This window comes from Cyprinodon variegatus, unplaced genomic scaffold (assembly GCF_000732505.1).
Source record: "Cyprinodon variegatus isolate N-32 unplaced genomic scaffold, C_variegatus-1.0 Scaffold2049, whole genome shotgun sequence".
NCBI classification, from domain to species: Eukaryota; Metazoa; Chordata; class Actinopteri; order Cyprinodontiformes; family Cyprinodontidae; genus Cyprinodon; species Cyprinodon variegatus.
Window position 1 is genome coordinate 6,927 of NW_015152502.1, and position 17,938 is coordinate 24,864.

General features: G+C 47.9%; 2 protein-coding genes and 1 long non-coding RNA gene across 5 annotated transcripts; all 3 read left to right on the plus strand.

Moving 5' to 3' along the window:
* The first annotated feature begins 1,218 nt into the window (after window positions 1-1,218).
* On the plus strand, window positions 1,219-6,488 carry nup35 (nucleoporin 35kDa). Its single transcript, XM_015405194.1, has 9 exons — window positions 1,219-1,448; window positions 1,696-1,863; window positions 1,950-2,080; window positions 4,686-4,743; window positions 4,816-4,924; window positions 5,780-5,849; window positions 5,919-6,047; window positions 6,131-6,259; window positions 6,330-6,488. Exons 1-9 carry the CDS (start codon window positions 1,436-1,438, stop codon window positions 6,405-6,407), a joined length of 885 nt encoding a protein of 294 aa, XP_015260680.1. The 5' UTR covers window positions 1,219-1,435; the 3' UTR covers window positions 6,408-6,488.
* A 3,083-nt stretch (window positions 6,489-9,571) lies between these two features.
* LOC107105081 (putative ATP-dependent RNA helicase an3) lies at window positions 9,572-17,938 on the plus strand. Of its 3 annotated transcripts, none has more exons than XM_015405199.1 (18): window positions 9,572-9,901; window positions 11,185-11,233; window positions 11,395-11,442; window positions 13,227-13,400; window positions 13,690-13,825; window positions 13,898-14,002; window positions 14,105-14,204; window positions 14,278-14,413; window positions 14,487-14,584; window positions 14,658-14,756; window positions 14,834-14,994; window positions 15,061-15,205; window positions 15,279-15,423; window positions 15,601-15,791; window positions 15,884-16,001; window positions 16,080-16,233; window positions 16,313-16,422; window positions 16,494-17,938. In XM_015405199.1, the coding sequence occupies exons 1-18, from the start codon at window positions 9,857-9,859 to the stop codon at window positions 16,574-16,576; spliced, it is 2,097 nt and encodes a 698-aa protein (XP_015260685.1). In that variant the 5' UTR covers window positions 9,572-9,856; the 3' UTR covers window positions 16,577-17,938. The 3 variants fall into 3 exon arrangements, with proteins under 3 accessions (XP_015260685.1, XP_015260686.1, XP_015260687.1); XM_015405200.1 differs by having other exon boundaries at window positions 9,573-9,901; window positions 15,610-15,791; XM_015405201.1 differs by having other exon boundaries at window positions 9,573-9,901; window positions 13,227-13,334.
* LOC107105082 lies at window positions 11,454-12,746 on the plus strand. The gene is made up of 3 exons (XR_001482323.1): window positions 11,454-11,843; window positions 12,087-12,176; window positions 12,251-12,746. It is a non-coding gene; the product is annotated as an uncharacterized LOC107105082 (long non-coding RNA).

Consider the following 17,938-nt stretch of genomic DNA (forward strand, 5'->3'; position numbering starts at 1 on the left):
GAGAAAGTGAGAGGGCGATATAGTGAGAGGGCTATATAGTGAGAGGGTGATAGAGTGAGAGGGTGATAGAGTGAGAGGGTGAGAAAGTGAGAGGGCGATATAGTGAGAGGGCTATATAGTGAGAGGGTGATAGAGTGAGAGGGCGATAGAGTGAGAGGGTGATAGAGTGAGAGGGTGAGAAAGTGAGAGGGCGATAGAGTGAGAGGGTGATAGAGTGATAGAGTGAGAGGGTGAGAGCACATTGCATGCACCAACTGGCTTCTCTTTCTGCACCTCTTCTTCTTCTTCTTCTTGTGAGCAAAATCTGAAATCTCTGAAACATTTAAAATATGAAGATTTCCCACTGATGGAAATTAACTTATTTATGCTGTTTAAATTAAGCTGATATTCTCAGGACCTAAATGTGCCTCTTCATGCACTTTGAATTATTTGTTTGTACATATATTGGTATAATAAAAAAAGTGTATTAAAAACTTTAGACTTCCATGAACATGTCGGTGATGAAGGCAGGAAAAATGATGGAGTTTAAAGAGGATAAATACTTTCAGCAGTTCAATGGGTGGAAGAAGTTAGACCATTAAAATCTATCATTTGTTCAGATTCCAGTTCATCATTAGTCTGTTAAAATAATCAGTCAGACAGCAGGACAGATATATTCATTACAGAATAAATACGATGGTAGAACATTCTGATTGGGTTCCGGCGCATAACGAGATGAAGGGAAATGAAACAGGATGGCGAAGGAGAGAACAGGTCAGGATAGATATTCATGTTAGGATAACAGAGATAAAGGGTAAAATAAAAAAACAAAAGAGAGACGTTAAAGGGAAGAAGAAGAGAAAGAAAGGTGGTTCAATAAAATCCAAAAGGTAATTAGACAAATGAGAGGAAGAGAGATTTATTATTTATTTATTATTTAGACTCAGAGCCTCTGATTGAACAGCTGATTATTTTTAACAGGCAAACATCAAAGGGAACTGAGAGGCGGTGGAAGATTTTAGGAAACATTTGATTCAGAGAAACAAGTTAATTAGTTGCTCAGTGATATAAAATAAAAGCTGACATTATTGAATCAGAGGAAATCAGCTTAGAGTTTTTAAAACAGATTGAATTGTTTAACAGGATGTAGTTATTTTATTTGTTGCCATGTGATTCACCCTACTCACCAGCTGGTGGCGGTAAGCCTCACCTAACGATTTTGAAAAACATGTTGGTGACGTCATCTACCTGCGCCGGAAACAGCATAAACCCGCCATCAGCTCCATCCATCCAGCTGCGCTGAAAGTCTGACTGTTTTAGATCTTTCTAGATCCTGAATTTATCGCAGCTTTATGTGACAGAAGGAGGCTAACAGGAGCTAGCTGTGTTAGCCACCGTTCTTCATTTCGTCACTTCCTGCTGTTGAAACCCGCGGCGGCAGAAGAAGAAGCCTCAGATGGATCTTCCAGGTGAATTCCTGCTGTTCTCTGCTAACTGCTGCTAGTTTCCTCTGATGAGCAGGAAGGTTCTGTTTTTATTTACCAAAGCTGCTTATAAACTTTATAAGAAATATAGAAAATCTAGAAAAGCTTAAATAAAGAGTGTACCTCAGCAGAACAGTTTCAGGCAGCAGGTCACATGACCTGGAAACAATAAATTTCCAATAAATTGAGCTGCGCCTCCTCCCAGCTCAATGCTGCTCCTCCTCTCTTCCAGTGGGATCTGAACCGATGACTCTGGGCTCCCCCACCTCCCCTAAACCCACCTCTGGAGCTCAGTTCCTTCCAGGGTTCCTGATGGGTGACCTGCCCGCCCCAGCCAGCCCGCAGCCCCGCCCCTTCAGCCTGAGCTCGCCCATGGCGGACAGCCTGGGCTCAGGCCGAGGTCAGTGGATCCAGCATCTAAGATTGTAGATCTATGGTTGTGGTGGTTAGATCAGACTGACTGTTGGTGCTGAAATGTTTCCCCAGGAGGAGGAGGGGGGGGGTCGGCCCCGCAGCCCGTCGTCCCTACGCCAAAGGACAAGAGTGGAGCGCCGCCCGTTCGCAGTATCTATGACGACCTGGTCACCATGGGGACGCCCCTCAGTGCCAATAAGCAGGTTGGTGGGGGGGGGCAGCTGATGATGTCACAGCACAGCAACCCCACTCTGTTCTGGTTCATCAGGATGGAACCTCTCCTGGTCTCGGCTCATGATCCCTGTGTTCTGTTTACGTTTCCACGGCGACCTAAAGTAGAAATCCATCCTTCTCAGTGATGAAAGCGGCAATGCGATCTAAGCCAACCTCCGTTTAACGAGGCGCCGCTGAAAGACGGAGCGCAGCAGCTGTGCTGTTTTCATCCACCGTGAGGAAATGATTATTTTTCCTGACGACGAGCTAAACGCGGATCTTTGATGATGAAAACATGGCGTCTCATGGTGCGAGCTTCTGATGAAGGGATGAGACTCAATGAAAATGTTAGCGGGTCGGTCAGACGTTTAAACTACATCATTATGCTGTAATCTAAGCAGGATCAGCTGGGCTGCTGTGTCCTGTCTGGCCACGCCCACCTGGCGTGCAGCGCTGCTCGTTCTGCAGCACCTCAGATGCATCATGGCAGCAGCAGAATGATCCGGTACGGCGCGCTGAACTCTGACTAACTCTGATCTTCCAGCTTTGCAGAAATGCGTCGTTAGCTCAGAGTCTGCGCTTTACGCTCCGCTCTGATGCTTCGCTCTCAGCAGTGCGGCTCTTCCTGCTCTCGCTACTTAATAAACTAGATGTGGCTGATCATCCTCTGCCAAGCGTAAAGAATCCCTTTGTCTAACTATCTAGATTTTATTTCTTCCAGCTCACAGGAGATGATGCTAAACATTCTTTCATTTCTACCAACAGGAATCCCTAAATTATATCCAGAGCTAATATGTCATTCCTCTCTGTTTATTTCTGGATAAAGATCCAGATGCTTTTCTGAGTAATATAGATTTTATAGATCTGTTTAATGCAGAATTCCTAGTAGATCAGGAAGTGTTTGCTTTGGATGCAAACCTCTAAAATCGTTCCTTTATTTGACATTTTATTAGCTTGTCTGTCTGCTACATTAACCCATAGTTTTATAAAGTAGGACATTAATTCATAAAAAGGTTTATTTGAATTCTATTAATCAAAGTTTTCTGTCCATCAGAAATGCTGATCTGCACGGCAGCTTTCTATACCCAGCTACTGTAGCATCTAGGATAGAGCTGTCAGTCTGGGAAACAATCTGGTTCTTATAGCAAATGGTTTGTTGCATCATAAAACTGACTAAAACCTCTTTAAGTTTTGGTCGACTAAGACTGTCACATATCTTAACGACTAAAATGGAACTAAGACTAAAAATAGTTTCCGTCCTAAAGACTGAGACTAAATCTAAGATGGAGCCAGAACCACCGCTGGGACGGAGGATCATCTTAGATTAGGACAAAGAAATCAGTTTTTCTGGTAGGAAATAGATGGTTGTTGTAGGTTAGCTTAACATGGCTAGCTTAGCGAGCTAATGGAGGCTAACCTGTTAATAGCTGTTAGATAACAGCAGCTGATGGAGACGGATAAACATGACTGAATGAATCCAGACGGAGAAACGACGGCGTTCTGATTTTAACAGCTTTTCTCCTGATTCTTATAGTTTGATCTGATCTAATTAACTTTGTTGCTTCAGCTTCTGGTTTCTGATTTCTATGTCAGACACGTTCGGCCGCCGTGCTAAATCTGGCTCCCGCTGCCTGCCAGCAGTTTCCCACAGTCACCAATCCACAGATATGAAGAAGCAGCTTTATGTTCCCACAGGTGTGCAGTCGACCTGCAGGCTCATAACGAGCTGCGCTTCAAAAGCAGAATCATCCGGATTCTGTCGCCGCAGCGAGTCCCGCTTTACTGACTGAAGAAAAACAGTCAGAAAACTGGCATTAAAAGTAAGATGAGTTTACGGTGAACTGCCTTTCCGTCCCGCTCTGTGACCAATGAGCTGACTGCATTTTCCTGCATAACCAGGGGAATATTTTTAATCCATTTCCAAAATGGCAGCTGCTATGAAAGAGGAAAGTTGACAAAGATGGCCGCCGTTTTAAGGACGTGGAAATCGGAGTCATTTTTCTGTTTTCAAAGAATTTAATATTTACAGGGACCCCCGTTTGTTTATTTTATTTTTCCTATCTTTCCTGGGGGGAAGATAGGAAATGAAGAATAAAAAAGGCGCCACCAGACGAAACATGCTAACTAAGCTAACACAAGCTAACCGCCAATGAAAGCAGCGAAGAACTGCAGCAACTAGAAGCTTTGAGTCCGTGAAACGAAGCTTGTATGAAGGCGAGTTCTGAAGCGGCGATGATTAATGTGAAGAACTGCGAACTTTGTCCAGAGAGACTTTATCAAAGATGACGCGATTCAGACGGCGGAGAAAATGTGTCCTGAGAAAAAGCCAGACTGTGTTAGCCTGGGTGGCGGCGGCGGCGAGGACTGAAGACGTTTCACCCGGTATCAGGAGACGGTTAGAGGCCAAAGGGGAGGAGCTTATCTTTCCAGATGAAGAGGCGTCTGAAAGCGTTACTGAGGAGGAGTGAGGAGCTTCTTCAGAGCAGATTAGCTCCACGATGGAGGGAATAAAATCCTGGGATTATCACCCAGCTGCCACGGTTGGTGAGCAAGGCAGCACAGATCATCACTTTCTCTGTTTCTGCTTCCTTCCAGTCCTTCCCAGTCATGCAGACCCCCCTCTCTGGGCGCCAGGCCTCCACTCCAGGAACAGGTACGCCCCCCCATCCCCCCCTCTGACTGGCCTCATCCCTGCAGCTTACAGCCTCCTGTCTCCTGCCTGCAGGCCTGCAGCAGAGCTGCCTCTCTCCGGCTCAGGTGGATCCGTTCTACAGTCAGGGGGAGTCTCTGTCCTCTGAAGACCAGCTGGACCAGACCTGGGTCACCGTCTTTGGGTACTCAGGCCTCCTGACTCCTCCCAGTTCACCTGGAAGCAGCCGTGTTTCCTGCAACACCTCATTCCAGCTTTTAGTGACTTTAAGACGAGAGAATCCCACATGTTTGCATCTGTTAACCAGGCGGAGCAAAGCTGAACCTGCTGAACCCACGATATAACAATGTTAACATTTTATAATGTTCTTATAGACCAAAACGTTAATACTAACCATCAATGTTAGTATTAACATTGATGGTTAGTAGTGCCTTGAGATGACATGTGTTGTGAATTTGGCGCTATATAAATAAACTGAATTGAATTGAATTGAATTGAATTAATATCAAGGGTTATACATCTAATCATCAACCCTCTGCCATTCAGGAGGAAACTGGAGATTCAGGGGGGGGGGGTTCATTTAGTGAGGATCCGTCTGTTTCCAGAGGCGTCCAATCAGACGACAGCATTGTTTATTCTGTTTCCTGGATTGGTTGATGAGTGAAAATCAATATGGCGTCATCAGCACTGCGACAGCAGGCGTTTAGGTCATGGTTGGCTGCAGCAAACAGGAAGTGGATCAGTGATGGAGGCGGGTTTTAATCAGCGTTTCAGTCAGGTTAGCCTTAGCTTGATCAGTTAGCTAGCGTTAGCCATTAGCATCAGAGGAAACAGCTGATCATGGGAGGAAAATAAACCTGTTTATTCAGGACGTGAATCCTTCAGTGAGTTTCCATCAAACTCTACTTCTGTAAAACGTCTGGTGATGTCATCATGACATCATCTGGTTGCTGCGTGTCTCTGGCTGCTATGGTCACTATGGTCACTCTGTCCATTTCTAACCGCCCTGAGCGAGGCTCTGATGCGTTTCCTGTTTCAGGTTCCCTCCAGCCTCGGCTTCCTACATCCTGCTGCAGTTCGCTCAGTATGGAAACATCCTGAAACACACGGTGAGGCTCCGCCCCCCTGCTGCTCGCCACTTTTAGCCTAGCTGCTTCTCACTGCTCCTCTGTCTGCAGATGGCGTCTCCTGGTAACTGGATGCACCTGCAGTACCAGTCCAGGCTGCAGGCCAGGAAGGCGCTGTCTAAAGACGGGAAGGTGTTTGGAGACGCCATCATGGTGGGAGTCAAGCCCTGCATAGAGAAGGTGGGTGATGCTGTGGGCCTTTTCTTTGAATGTGAGCTGAGCTGGGCAGCAGCAGCATCATGGCGCCTCCTTCTTCCTCCCAGAGCGTGATGGGGAGCAGCGAGGCCGCCTCCCCCCCTCTCTCCTTCTCCTCCTCTGCCCTCCCCTCCACCCCTCGCTCTGCCATCCGGCCGCTTAGCGCCTCCTACAGGAGCTCCGGCAGCGACTACCAGGTAAGCGCAGCCCAGGTGACCCTAAGCCGTTCAGGTGGAGCAGCTGTGAACGCGTTTCCTCCTCCCTCAGGTGGTGGCGGACAGACAGACGCCCAGGAAAGACGACAGCCTGGTTTCCAAAGCCATGGAGTACGTCTTTGGCTGGTGACCAGAGGACGGCCTGATGGGGGGGGGGGCTTTTATTTCTTTTTTAATGTCTTTGTCTCAATAAATTTAGTCTTTTAAAATGATCCAGAAAGTCTCCCTGTTGGTTCACTGTTTATTGACGAGTTAAATTCCCTGCAGCTCATTAGACTGAGGAGCCGCCATCTTACCGCCGACCATGTGACCCGACGGCTGACGATGAGCTGAGCCAATCATTAAGGTTAAACTATAAAATAAGGACAGCTTCTAGTTTCTGCGGCTCATTCTTTCCTCTCTACTGTTTTCAGAACAAAGCAGTTAAATGATGTTTAAATTAGTGATAAAGCTGAACGATAGAAGCTTCTGATATCACAACAAATAAAGGTTCAAGAAACAGATTTTAACAATAATTGGAGATATTTTTCTAATAAAGTAACCGAGTGATTAGTTAACGCTAAAGTTTAATTAATTAAACTGTCCAGCAACAGTAATAATTCCTTTAAGTTTAAATTGAACTTTTTATAGTAAAGATAAATTATGTTTGTTCAGCAAAATAACTTTTATTAAATTAAGCTGATATTGATGAAATGATGTTTATGCTTCAAACAAAATTACTGAGAAATTAATTCATCCAAAAGCTGATCTGGAACAAAAATATCTACATTTATTTAACAAACTTAACTGCTAATAATTATACAGCGTTAAATGACTGAATTGGAAAGAAAATAATTTATATAAATGACAGGATTTCATTCCTACAGTGAGCTGAATGGAGGCGACAGATGAAGGAGGCTGCTCTGCAACCAGAGGGTTGTCGGTTCAATCCCCGGCTTTCATTTCCATTGTGTCCTTGGGCAAGACACTTCACCTGCATGGCCTCCTGATGGTGGCGCCGGCGTGCAGCCGCCCCAGGCCAGCGGTGGCTGCAGGGCAGTGAATGTAACCAGCTTTGGTCGGATCTCCCGCCATGAACTAATGGTCATGTGACCACAGGCCGCCATTAGAGGTTAGAATAATTATTATTATTAGAAATTAATCCAGAGCTCTGAGATTTCCTGAGACTAAATGAGCAGAAAATGCAGTAATTTTCCCTTAAAGAAAACAAACTGATAAAGATCCACATAGATTCAGTTTTTTCTCCTCTTGACGGTCCTTAATATATAATTTAAACAGAACAAACATCTATAAAAACCAAACCAGCATTCAGAACCGAGCTTTGCACTAAATGATAAACAACATCAATAAAGACATTAATCACTTAAAGGGATCCATGCATGTATTAAAAATATCAGGCTAGTTTGGAATTATGAAAAATTAAATGGTTTGTGTCAAAATGTTGATCTAAAGTTCTTTAAGCTACATGAACGTATTTTATCTCCTATTGTTTGTGAAAGGCTAAGATAACATCTGATCTGTCCTTCCCCCAGCTCCTTTAATTCAGACTGTTGGTAACTTTGACTCCACAGGAGCTCATGACGGGTCGACCCGTTCCTGGACCACAGAACGGACCTGACCTCTGACCTCTGACCAGACTGGGACTGACAGGTGACACATTAAAATGACCTACAGGACCTTTTTTCCCTTAGAGACGGCTTTACAGAGGGACCAAGGTGCCTGGAGACCCTGATGGAGGACCATCTCAGCCATCCTTCAGCAGGAGGAGGCGTAGCTCAGTCGTCAACAGATCTGAGCTCATCGGGAGGGAAACAGGAAGAGCTTCAACAATCAGAATAAAGGGGCAGAATAATCCCCTCTGATTGGTTAATTAACACATCAGTAGTCCACCTGATGTGGACCAGCTACTCTGCAGACAAAATGTCGCCTCTATAAGGGACCAACATCAACAGAAAGATGAAGACACCCACCTGAAGATGTCTGACATCAGCGTTGGCTTTTTGATTCTATAATTATACATCATGAATGAGAAGATAATCCCATGATAAATAGTTTGGCATCCATTTCCTTTGGATTTCTCCTGAATCTGTTTATTGATTATCTTCTATAATCTCATATAATGATGGCTTTTTTCCTTGACATTTAAACCATTCATTTTTCCTTTTTTTATCATTTACATGAAGGATAATATATTTTTATAATCAAAACGATTCTATTTCTATCTATTTCCTGTAGAATCCCTTCAGAATATTTTCTTTAATCTCTAAAAGTTTTAAATCACAGCTGCAAGGCTACAGGATGTATTGATTTTATTTATCCTGTTTGGGATTAATAATCGTTTCTCAGGGTTTATTTATAAAAAAAATTTATTTTCCTCAACTTTTTGTAATTGTTTTAATAACTGTATTTGTAGACCTTCACAGGCTTCCTGCAAGAGTTAGTGAGGGGAACTTTAATCAGAGCAAAGCAGAACATCCAGCTTTATGTCAGGAACTGTTTTCTCAGCTTTGCAAAGATAAATGAAATAAAGATGGAATAAAATGGCTGAATTACATCCATCACCTTTGTTAAATGTTGTCAAATACTTTTTTTCCTAAGAGAGTATTTCATTTATGTGTTTATTTAAGTGTTGATGTTGAAAATCTTTAGCAGATGTTTGATTTAACGGTTCAGTTTTCTGCTTTTTTCCTTGTGGAAGAAACTAACATAAAACACTGGATGTTGTTTATCCATTTATTGATTTATATGGAAATACTGAGACTTAAAACTGTGATTTCTGTGATGCCATTAATAAAACTGAGCAACTATTTTTTTAATTATTTTTATTGCATTTATGTAGAGGCTTTGAGGGCTGCTGTCAGTTGTTCCCTAAAGTTCATCATGTTTGCTGTCAGACATATTTGCTCTCATCCAGGACAATCACTCTCCAATATTATCATCATTTTCAACCAAAAAGTTTCCAGCATTTCATGTTGACTTCCTGTTAGATCTATGAACTCTTTATAGAATCCATCAAAAAATGGCCTCAAACTTTGCTTGTTTACCGAAGAATATGATTTAAAGCTAAACTATTGGTTTTAATTTTTATATTTTCCTTAGTTTCAGTTTCATATTTTTCTGCCATCATCCGTTTCGCAGTAGATAAACCTGTTTTATGTCTTTGCGTTGATGCTACTTTCATAATTAAAGAGAAAAGCCATTTTCTCCTGAGAGCATGCGGAAACATCGCGATATTTGGTCAGCAGCCCGCAGGCCCGAGGTTACAGAGGTGACATCTCGCGGTACCTGAGCTGCCAGAGTCTCATTCCGCCGCTGTCCAGTTTACCGGAGGAGGTTCAGTCCAGCAGCTCCGCTTTACTTTCATTCGGAATTAGAATTTAGATTTCTTTTCATAAAGTATTTTTATTTAACTAAATAAAACGAACGCGCTGCCTTCTTTAACGCTCAACTATCATATTTTTTCCAGAAAAGAAGGAGCCATTTTTTTTTTTTTTTTTTTTTGCCGTCTCAGATCATCCGGTTGTGCTAACAAAGAAGCTAGTTTCTCTTCAGCGATAATCCCCAAAATTGTCTTTAGTTATGAGTCATGTGGTCGTTGATGCTCCGCACGGTCTGGATCAGCAGGTAAGAAAAATAAAACTTTATCCACTCAAAGGTTAGGATGTTTAAACACGTTAGTGTTTCTGGGGAGAAAGGGGGCTAGCTCAGCTAGGCTAGCAGTGGCTAGGCTAAGCTAGCTATGGCTAAGCTAACAGTGGCTAGGCTAAGCTGTTGCTGCTAAAATGGAGGCTGAAGTCGCAGCAGAGAGGATCATGATGGCGGAACATGTTGTTCCGGTGGGCCGCTTTCTGCTCTCCGACCGAGTTTTAAACTTTAAAATGATCAGAAACGATCATTTTCTGATGAATCTTTATTCCGAGCGGCCATTACTGAGAGGAATGACCGGTGGAGCAGCAGCATTAGCTGGCAGGCAGCCGGCCGGCTAATGAGGCCTGAATGAGCCTGAAACGTGGCGCAGGAGGAAATGTTGGCATCGGGGTTTGGGGCCCATGGACCCCCTGGGGCCCCTCGGTAATCCGATTCCTCAGTAATCTGATTACATTTCTCTGTATTTTCGGATGGAATTACTCCAGTTAAACAGTTTTTCCTCCGATTATTTAACTGTAAATGTGACTCATTCCTTTGACCTAGTTTCTGTCTATGAGTCAGTTTTTTTCCATCCAGTTCATTTCTCAGCAGTAATGATTTCCAGATGTTTTGCTGCTCCTGATCAGCCCCTCATTTACCCCCCCACCCCCCCATCCAGTCTGACTGCTTCTGATCTGATGACGCCATTGTTGGTTAAATGTGATTTTGACCCAATGAAGGCAGCAGTCAGTTTTTATTCTGGGTCAATATTTACCTCCATCCTCAGCTCAGCTCATTACTGCAGGTTTTTAACAAAGAAAATTTCCATTTATTTTATATTTATTAGGCCTGAAACTATTATTTAGCAAATTGATCCGTCTATTGATTATTTATTAGATAAATTGATTAATAATCCAACGGCCAGAGGTTGCTTAATTACTAAATTAGGAGCTCTGGATTATAGAGCAGATTAACAAACAGAAAACGGTTTTTATCTTGAATGTAAAATCTTTGGACTCTTTCAGCTAAAGGCCTGTTTTACGGCCTCTATGCTCCAGTTATTAATTAATCGATGACTAAATGAGTTCAGTATTATATTAATAATCCATTAATTATGATAAATCCCAATATTTATATTAAGTAAAGTGAACATCAGTAATAAAATGCATCATAATCTATTAAATCAATAAACTTCATAAAAGCAGTGAAATTACTAAATTTTGGGAACTGAGGTGAAAATGTGATTTGTCTTTGTAAATAAATTCTTTTTTCTTTTGCAGCTCGCTGTGCTAGACTTGAACGCTGACGGTCAGGGCGGAGGAACTGGCAGTAAGTAAAGTCCCGTTGCTCTGAAATGAGACCCAAGCATCTGGGGGGGGGGGTTGGATCTGTTTCAATGATTCTGGGAACATAACTTTAAAACAGTTTTCATGTAGGTGGAACTGGTCTTCTGCTGCCGGTTGTTGCTAACCAGCGTTTGTTTCTTCCAGGGCGCTACATTCCACCTCACCTGAGGAACAAAGATGCAGGGAAAAACGGTGAGTTTTTAAAGAAATGGATCCTAAGCAGCCATCAGAGCGAGTTAAAATGTCCTGAGGACCAATCAGTGCACAGAATGAGCAGCCGTGATGAAGGTTTTCTGGGTGGTTGTTGGTGCGTCTAAAGTAGTTCAGGTGGAATGATGTCTGCTCCAGCCTTTAATGTCCCCCAGACTGCAGCAGCAGGGAGGATGGGGGCTTCAGCTCAGCTCCAGGCTGTGTGAAGCACAGGAGCGCTAGCAGTTAGCAGCTCTGATAAAGGCTGAATCATTGATGATGATGATGATGATGGTGCCGTGTCGCTGCACTCTTGACCTTCTCACTGTTTTCTTATTCCACAGCAGGAAATTGTTATCCCGCTGCTAAACAGTGCGGTTATTCAGTGGCGCCTCTAAATTTCTGTAAGTTCCTTCTGTCAGCGAGTTGCATTTCTAGATGCATGAAATAACAGTTTCACACATCAGCAAAGTCTGTAAAGGGAGGAGCTAGAAGACAGACTCTGGTCTCTGGTTAATCGCTGCGCTTCTCTTTGCTGAATGCTTGCAGCCCCACCTAAGCCCCTCCCCCTTCATGTCATGGTGGGAAACGTAGCTTTGTTTTGTTTTTTTTCTCCTACGCTGTTGATGCCTGCGATGTTCTCCAAGATGGCCCCAAGCTGCAGCAGCGGTGGCAGGCTGATGGTCAGCAGGCTCAGGGTGGCAGCTGTCCGTCAGGATGGGAGGACGTTACCGCCGGTAACTATTGCGCTGAGTGGAACCGCTGCATGGTCCGCCTCTCCGTCCTAAGGCCCCTCCCTACCTCTGCTCAGGTTACCCCCCTATGGCCTCCCAGGAGCTGGCCTTCTACCACGCCTACAGCGGCGGCTGGCGGAGCAGAAGCGGTATACTCTGACCTTCACCTGCATGTCAGCGTGTAGAGCTGCCCTCGGGGGGGTGTGGCCTAAAGGGGTCACAGCTTGGAGAGGAGCCTGATTCCCTGCATCATGTGGGCGGCTGGCGGCGGCAATGCTGCAAGTCTGGATCCTTTAGAAGGGTCTCTGGACGAGGCGCCTCGATAAATATATATCGGCTCTATGGAAACGGTCTGCTGGACATGGAGTATAGATCTATAGATCTGCAGCTGATTGGTTTCTGCTCACATCATCCATCATGGCTGCAGCTGCTGCCCACCATGCAGGAACCGGCCTCTGTCCTGCAGTCTAACTCGCCGTTAACATGGAGTCCATTGGCTGTGTGAGCTAAAGGCTTGGTGTGTGCTTACTAATGGCGTCTAAAGCCCGCCGTACACTGCGACTAAAAACCACGTCAGACTCGGCTCCGCAGTGAGGTGGCGCTGCTCTGACTCATCTGTCCTGAAGCCAAACGATTAGAAGACATAAAGCTCACTATAGTGACCCGCGCTGCCGCCGCCATTTGAGCTATTTTCTGCTGAGGGTCCTTGAAAGAAAAGGAGACGGCGTATTCGCTCGTAACCTCCTGTACACTATGCGACTTTCAGGCTGAAAGTCGGGCCGATAGAAAAATACTCGCACGGCTGGAAAATGGCGCAGTGTACGCCGGCCTTAAGATGGAGGGTTCTGATTGGCTGTTGATCTACAAGCGTTTCTCCAAAGATCCTCGGTTGTTTGGTTGATGTTTGGGCCGAGTGGCGCAGACGGCCAAACCAGTCAACCTGAGCGTGCTAACGGCGTGCTAACAGCGTGCTAACGGCGGTGGCCTGGTTCTGATTGGTCCAGCAGCTCACGCCTGTTTCTAACCTCCTCTCTTCTCTTTGTTCACATAAAGACTCGCCTGGATGGGACGGAGGACGCACCAACGGATTCGTGAATGGTTTCCATGACAACCGTGCTAATGGGGGGTTTGGAGGCCGCGGACCCCCTCGCAACGACAGAGGTGGGCGTGGCGCCTACCGTGGTAACAGGGGTGGAGGCTCCTTTAATCAGCCAATGCAAAGTTCAGGTGTGGATTTGCTGTTCTTTTACCCCCCCACCCCCACACAGAGACTGCCCCCCCCTTACACACACACACACACACAGTCAGGCTGCACCCCCCCACACACACAGACTGCCCTTGTTTGTGTTGCTAACCGTGTCTGTAGTCATGATGATGAATTCAGATTAACAGCAGTTTGCTTTAAGGGAATCTGGCGTCTCCAGTGTTGGTAAGCAGCAGACGCCTCGTGGCGTCTGACAGCTGATTGGCCAGCACCGGCTCAGGGTCCATCAATGACGCCGTTTCATTCATACAGGCTTTGGAGGCTACGAGAACAAGGAGGGGGGCTGGGGGGGGGCTCCCAGAGACGCTGCCTACAACAGCTTCGGAGGACGCAACGATCGCTCCAAGTCTAACTTCTACAGCGACCGCGGCGCCGGCTCCAGGGGGAGGTGGGTAACAGCCGTCAGTCCGCACCGCCCCCCTCCCCCCCAGTCTGATAAAAACCTCTGAATGTTCTACAGATACGAACGCGGTGGATTCGGTGGAGGAGGAAACAGCCGCTGGGTGGAGGACTCCAGAGAGGACGACTGGTCCAAGCCCACAGCGCCCAACGAGCGTCTGGAAAAGTAAGACCCATTTGCTCCTGGCGGACGCTCCGCGTCTGACCCACACTGACCCCGCCCCCAAATGACCCCCCCCCCCGCTAACGAACTGTTCTGTGCTTCCAGTGAGCTGTTCTCTGGAGGCAACACGGGGATAAACTTTGAGAAGTACGATGATATTCCTGTGGAGGCCACCGGGTCCAACTGCCCGCCGCACATCGAGAGCGTAGGTTTCCGCACGCGGCTGCTGTCGCCGTCTCCTCTGAGGCTTCGCTCTAACGCTGCCTGTTTTTCTGCAGTTCCATGATGTGGACATGGGGGAGATAATCATGGGGAACATCTCCCTGACCCGCTACACCAGGCCCACCCCGGTCCAGAAGTACGCCATTCCCATCATCAAGATCAAGAGAGACCTGATGGCGTGCGCCCAGACCGGTCAGTGTTTGTGGGCTGGATGGGATTCTGCTGCTGGTTCTGGTTCTAACAGCTTCTATCGGGTCCGTTTCAGGCTCCGGTAAAACAGCCGCCTTCCTGCTGCCGGTTCTGAGTCAGATCTACACCGAAGGTCCAGGAGACGCTCTGCAGGCGTCCAAGAGCAGCGGACAGGTAGAGGCCGAGCGCCGGAGGAGCTGCTCTGATGAGGCGTTCTGGTTCTAATGAATCCGTCTTTCCTCCCCAGGACAACGGACGGTACGGCCGCCGGAAGCAGTACCCCATCTCCCTGGTCCTGGCTCCAACCAGAGAGCTGGCCCTGCAGATCTACGACGAGGCCAGGAAGGTGAGTCGCCGTCCTCCATCATCTAAGCTCTCAGTCACGATGACATCATCACTAAACCTGTTCCTGCATGGCTGCAGTTTGCCTACCGCTCCCATGTGCGTCCCTGCGTGGTGTACGGCGGCGCCGACATCGGCCAGCAAATCCGGGAACTGGAGAGAGGCTGCCATCTGCTGGTGGCCACACCGGGACGTCTGGTGGACATGATGGAGAGGGGCAAGATCGGCCTGGACCACTGCAAGTCAGTATGGACTGGGCGGAGCTTAGGATCCAGGTTCTGATGGTGGCTAACGGGCTTTTTCTGCAGCTACCTGGTCCTGGACGAGGCCGACCGCATGCTGGACATGGGCTTCGAGCCGCAGATCAGACGCATCGTGGAGCAGGACACCATGCCGCCCAAGGGCATCCGCCAGACCATGATGTTCAGCGCCACCTTCCCCAAAGAAATCCAGGTGGGTCCGCCGGGCCGAGGCCCATGCCCCCCGTTTCCATGGGAACGGTTCTCATGGTTCCATCTCCCCGCAGATCTTAGCCCGGGACTTCCTGGAGGACTACATCTTCCTGGCTGTGGGGCGAGTGGGTTCCACCTCAGAGAACATCACGCAGAAGGTGGTCTGGGTGGAGGAGAACGACAAGAGGTCCTTCCTGCTGGACCTGCTCAACGCTACCGGTAAGGAGCTGCAGATCTGACCTTCTAGCTGCTCTGGATCTACGCGTGGCTCAGACAGCTTCCCACTGAGGATCATGGAAGCAACATTTCTTTAATTTTCAGCCAATCAAAGGTTCAGGTCGGATGGCGGAATCTTTCTGCTGCTTCTTTATCTGCGGCCGTTTTCTCTCCCCTCTGACGCCGCAGGCAAAGACTCGCTGACTCTGGTGTTTGTGGAGACCAAGAAAGGAGCCGACGCCCTGGAGGACTTCCTGTACCGGGAGGGCTACGCCTGCACCAGTATCCATGGAGACCGCTCCCAGCGGGACCGAGAAGAAGCTTTGCATCAGTTCCGCTCCGGACGCTGCCCCATCCTGGTGGCTACAGCGGTAAGCCCCCCCCCCCAGCCTGCGGAGCCGATCTGTGGTTTGGGTCGGCAGCAGACTGAGCGTCTTCCTCGCTGTTCCCTCCCTCCCTCCAGGTGGCGGCGCGAGGTCTGGACATCAGCAACGTGAAGCATGTGATCAACTTTGACCTGCCCAGCGACATCGAGGAGTACGTTCACCGTATCGGCCGTACGGGACGTGTGGGAAACCTTGGTGAGCTCTGGTTCTCTGCTGGGCGGGGGGGGGGTTAGCGTTTTAGGGGCGATGATGTCATGTCTGCTCTGCGTCCAGGTTTGGCCACGTCGTTCTTTAACGACAAAAACAGCAACATAACCAAAGACCTGCTGGACATCCTGGTGGAGGCCAAGCAAGAGGTTCCCTCCTGGCTGGAGAGCCTGGCCTATGAACATCAGCACAAGAGCTCCAGCCGCGGACGATCCAAGAGGTAATGGCCGCCGTGCCGCTGGTGACGCCATCGTTGTTGGTCTTCAGACGCCTGATCGGCTGACCTCTCTGTCTCTCAGGTTCTCCGGTGGTTTTGGAGCCAGAGATTACCGTCAGTCCTCCGGTGGTTCTGGAGGCTTCGCTGGAAACCGCTCAGGACGCAACACTGGGGGAAACCGCGGCTTTGGAGGTGAGCGGCTCGCCGCCGGTTCCGCCTTCTGATGCGTTAACCTCGTCTGACCTTTGAACCCTCCTCCTCAGGTGGCTTCGGTGGCAACTTCTACAGCGACGGCTACGGAGGAAACTACAACCCCTCTGGGAGCGTGGATTGGTGGGGGAACTAGACGCCATAGGAAGAGGTTGTCATGACAACCTGATGGAAACCACATGTTGACTTAAGCCAGACTATAACGACCCTCCCTGTGTAGCTTCACTGACAGTACATTAAACCCGGTCCTCGGCCGGCGCCGCAGACGGACACCTCCGCCTTTCAGCGTGTTTTTGTTCCTATGGGGGGGGCACCGCTGAGGATTGTGGGTATGTTGATGTACTGCGCCTTTTTGAATTTAAACAGGATTTCACCAGATGAACAAGGCAGCAAAGAATCTGAATTAGTTTAAATATTTAGTTTAAAAAGAAAAAAGCTTTGACTTAAACCTTGGCAAAGTCAAATTTCTACCATCATGTAGCCTTTTCTACCGTCAGACGGCTAACGGAGCCACCATTAGGCCCCTGTGGGGGGGCCCCTCTGGGAGGCCCCTGTTTTAATCCAAAGGGGGCGGAGTCCCGCTGGGTTTCTGCTCACGTTCCTGACGGGATCTTAATCCACATTAAGCTCAGTGCCAACGACGCTGAGGCTCAGACAGGAAACCGATGCTGGAGTCCGGGTTCCGATCGACTCGGCGGTGTTACGGCAGCTAGCGCGTTCGTTAGCCGCTGCTAGCTTCTCCAGGTGTTTCTGTTGCTTTTTACTGGAGGAGTTTCTGCTGCAGCCGGCTGCAAATTTAGAAAAACTGACTCTGGTTTCTTCTTGTTTCTCTACTGATGTGGAAACGCCTGCCGTTCAAAATGGCTGCACAAAGGACCACGGCATTGGGGGGGCGGTGAGGCCCCCGCGGTATTCTACGCTTGCAAGTGTTTTGTTTTTTGGTCAAGGAGAAAGGACGCGTGAACGGAGTCGCAGGCTTAACTTAATTACAAACATTTTCTCTTTTCAAGCTGCGTTGGAGGCTGGGTCCATCGCTGGGGGGGCCATATCGGAGCGGGTTCAATGAACCACCAGGAAAACGGGCGGGGGGAGAGCAGCACTCCAACCAGAAGGGTCAGAGCAGCGGGGTGGGCGGGGCCAGGTTTACAGGCGTTCTCTACGGATCATCAGGAAATCGTTTCCTCTCTGAGGAGCGGCTGTGACGTGCCTTCAAACCGTTTTTCTTTAGCGGCGGCCGCTGCTGGCGGTGCTACCAGGTGGGCGCGTAGCGGCGGACGCGGCTGGCGGTGCTACTGCGTGGGCGCGTAGCGGCGGACGCGGCTGGCGGTGCTACTGCGTGGGCGCGTAGCGGCGGACGTGGAGCCCATCAAGTTTTACTAAAGTTGTTTTATTGCACATCTAGAGTTTTATACGGATGTCTCTGATATGTCCTTAAGCTTCCAAAAGTGGGAGGAGTTAGAGGAAAGCGCAGCTTGTTTACAGGGGAAGGGAAGTCGTT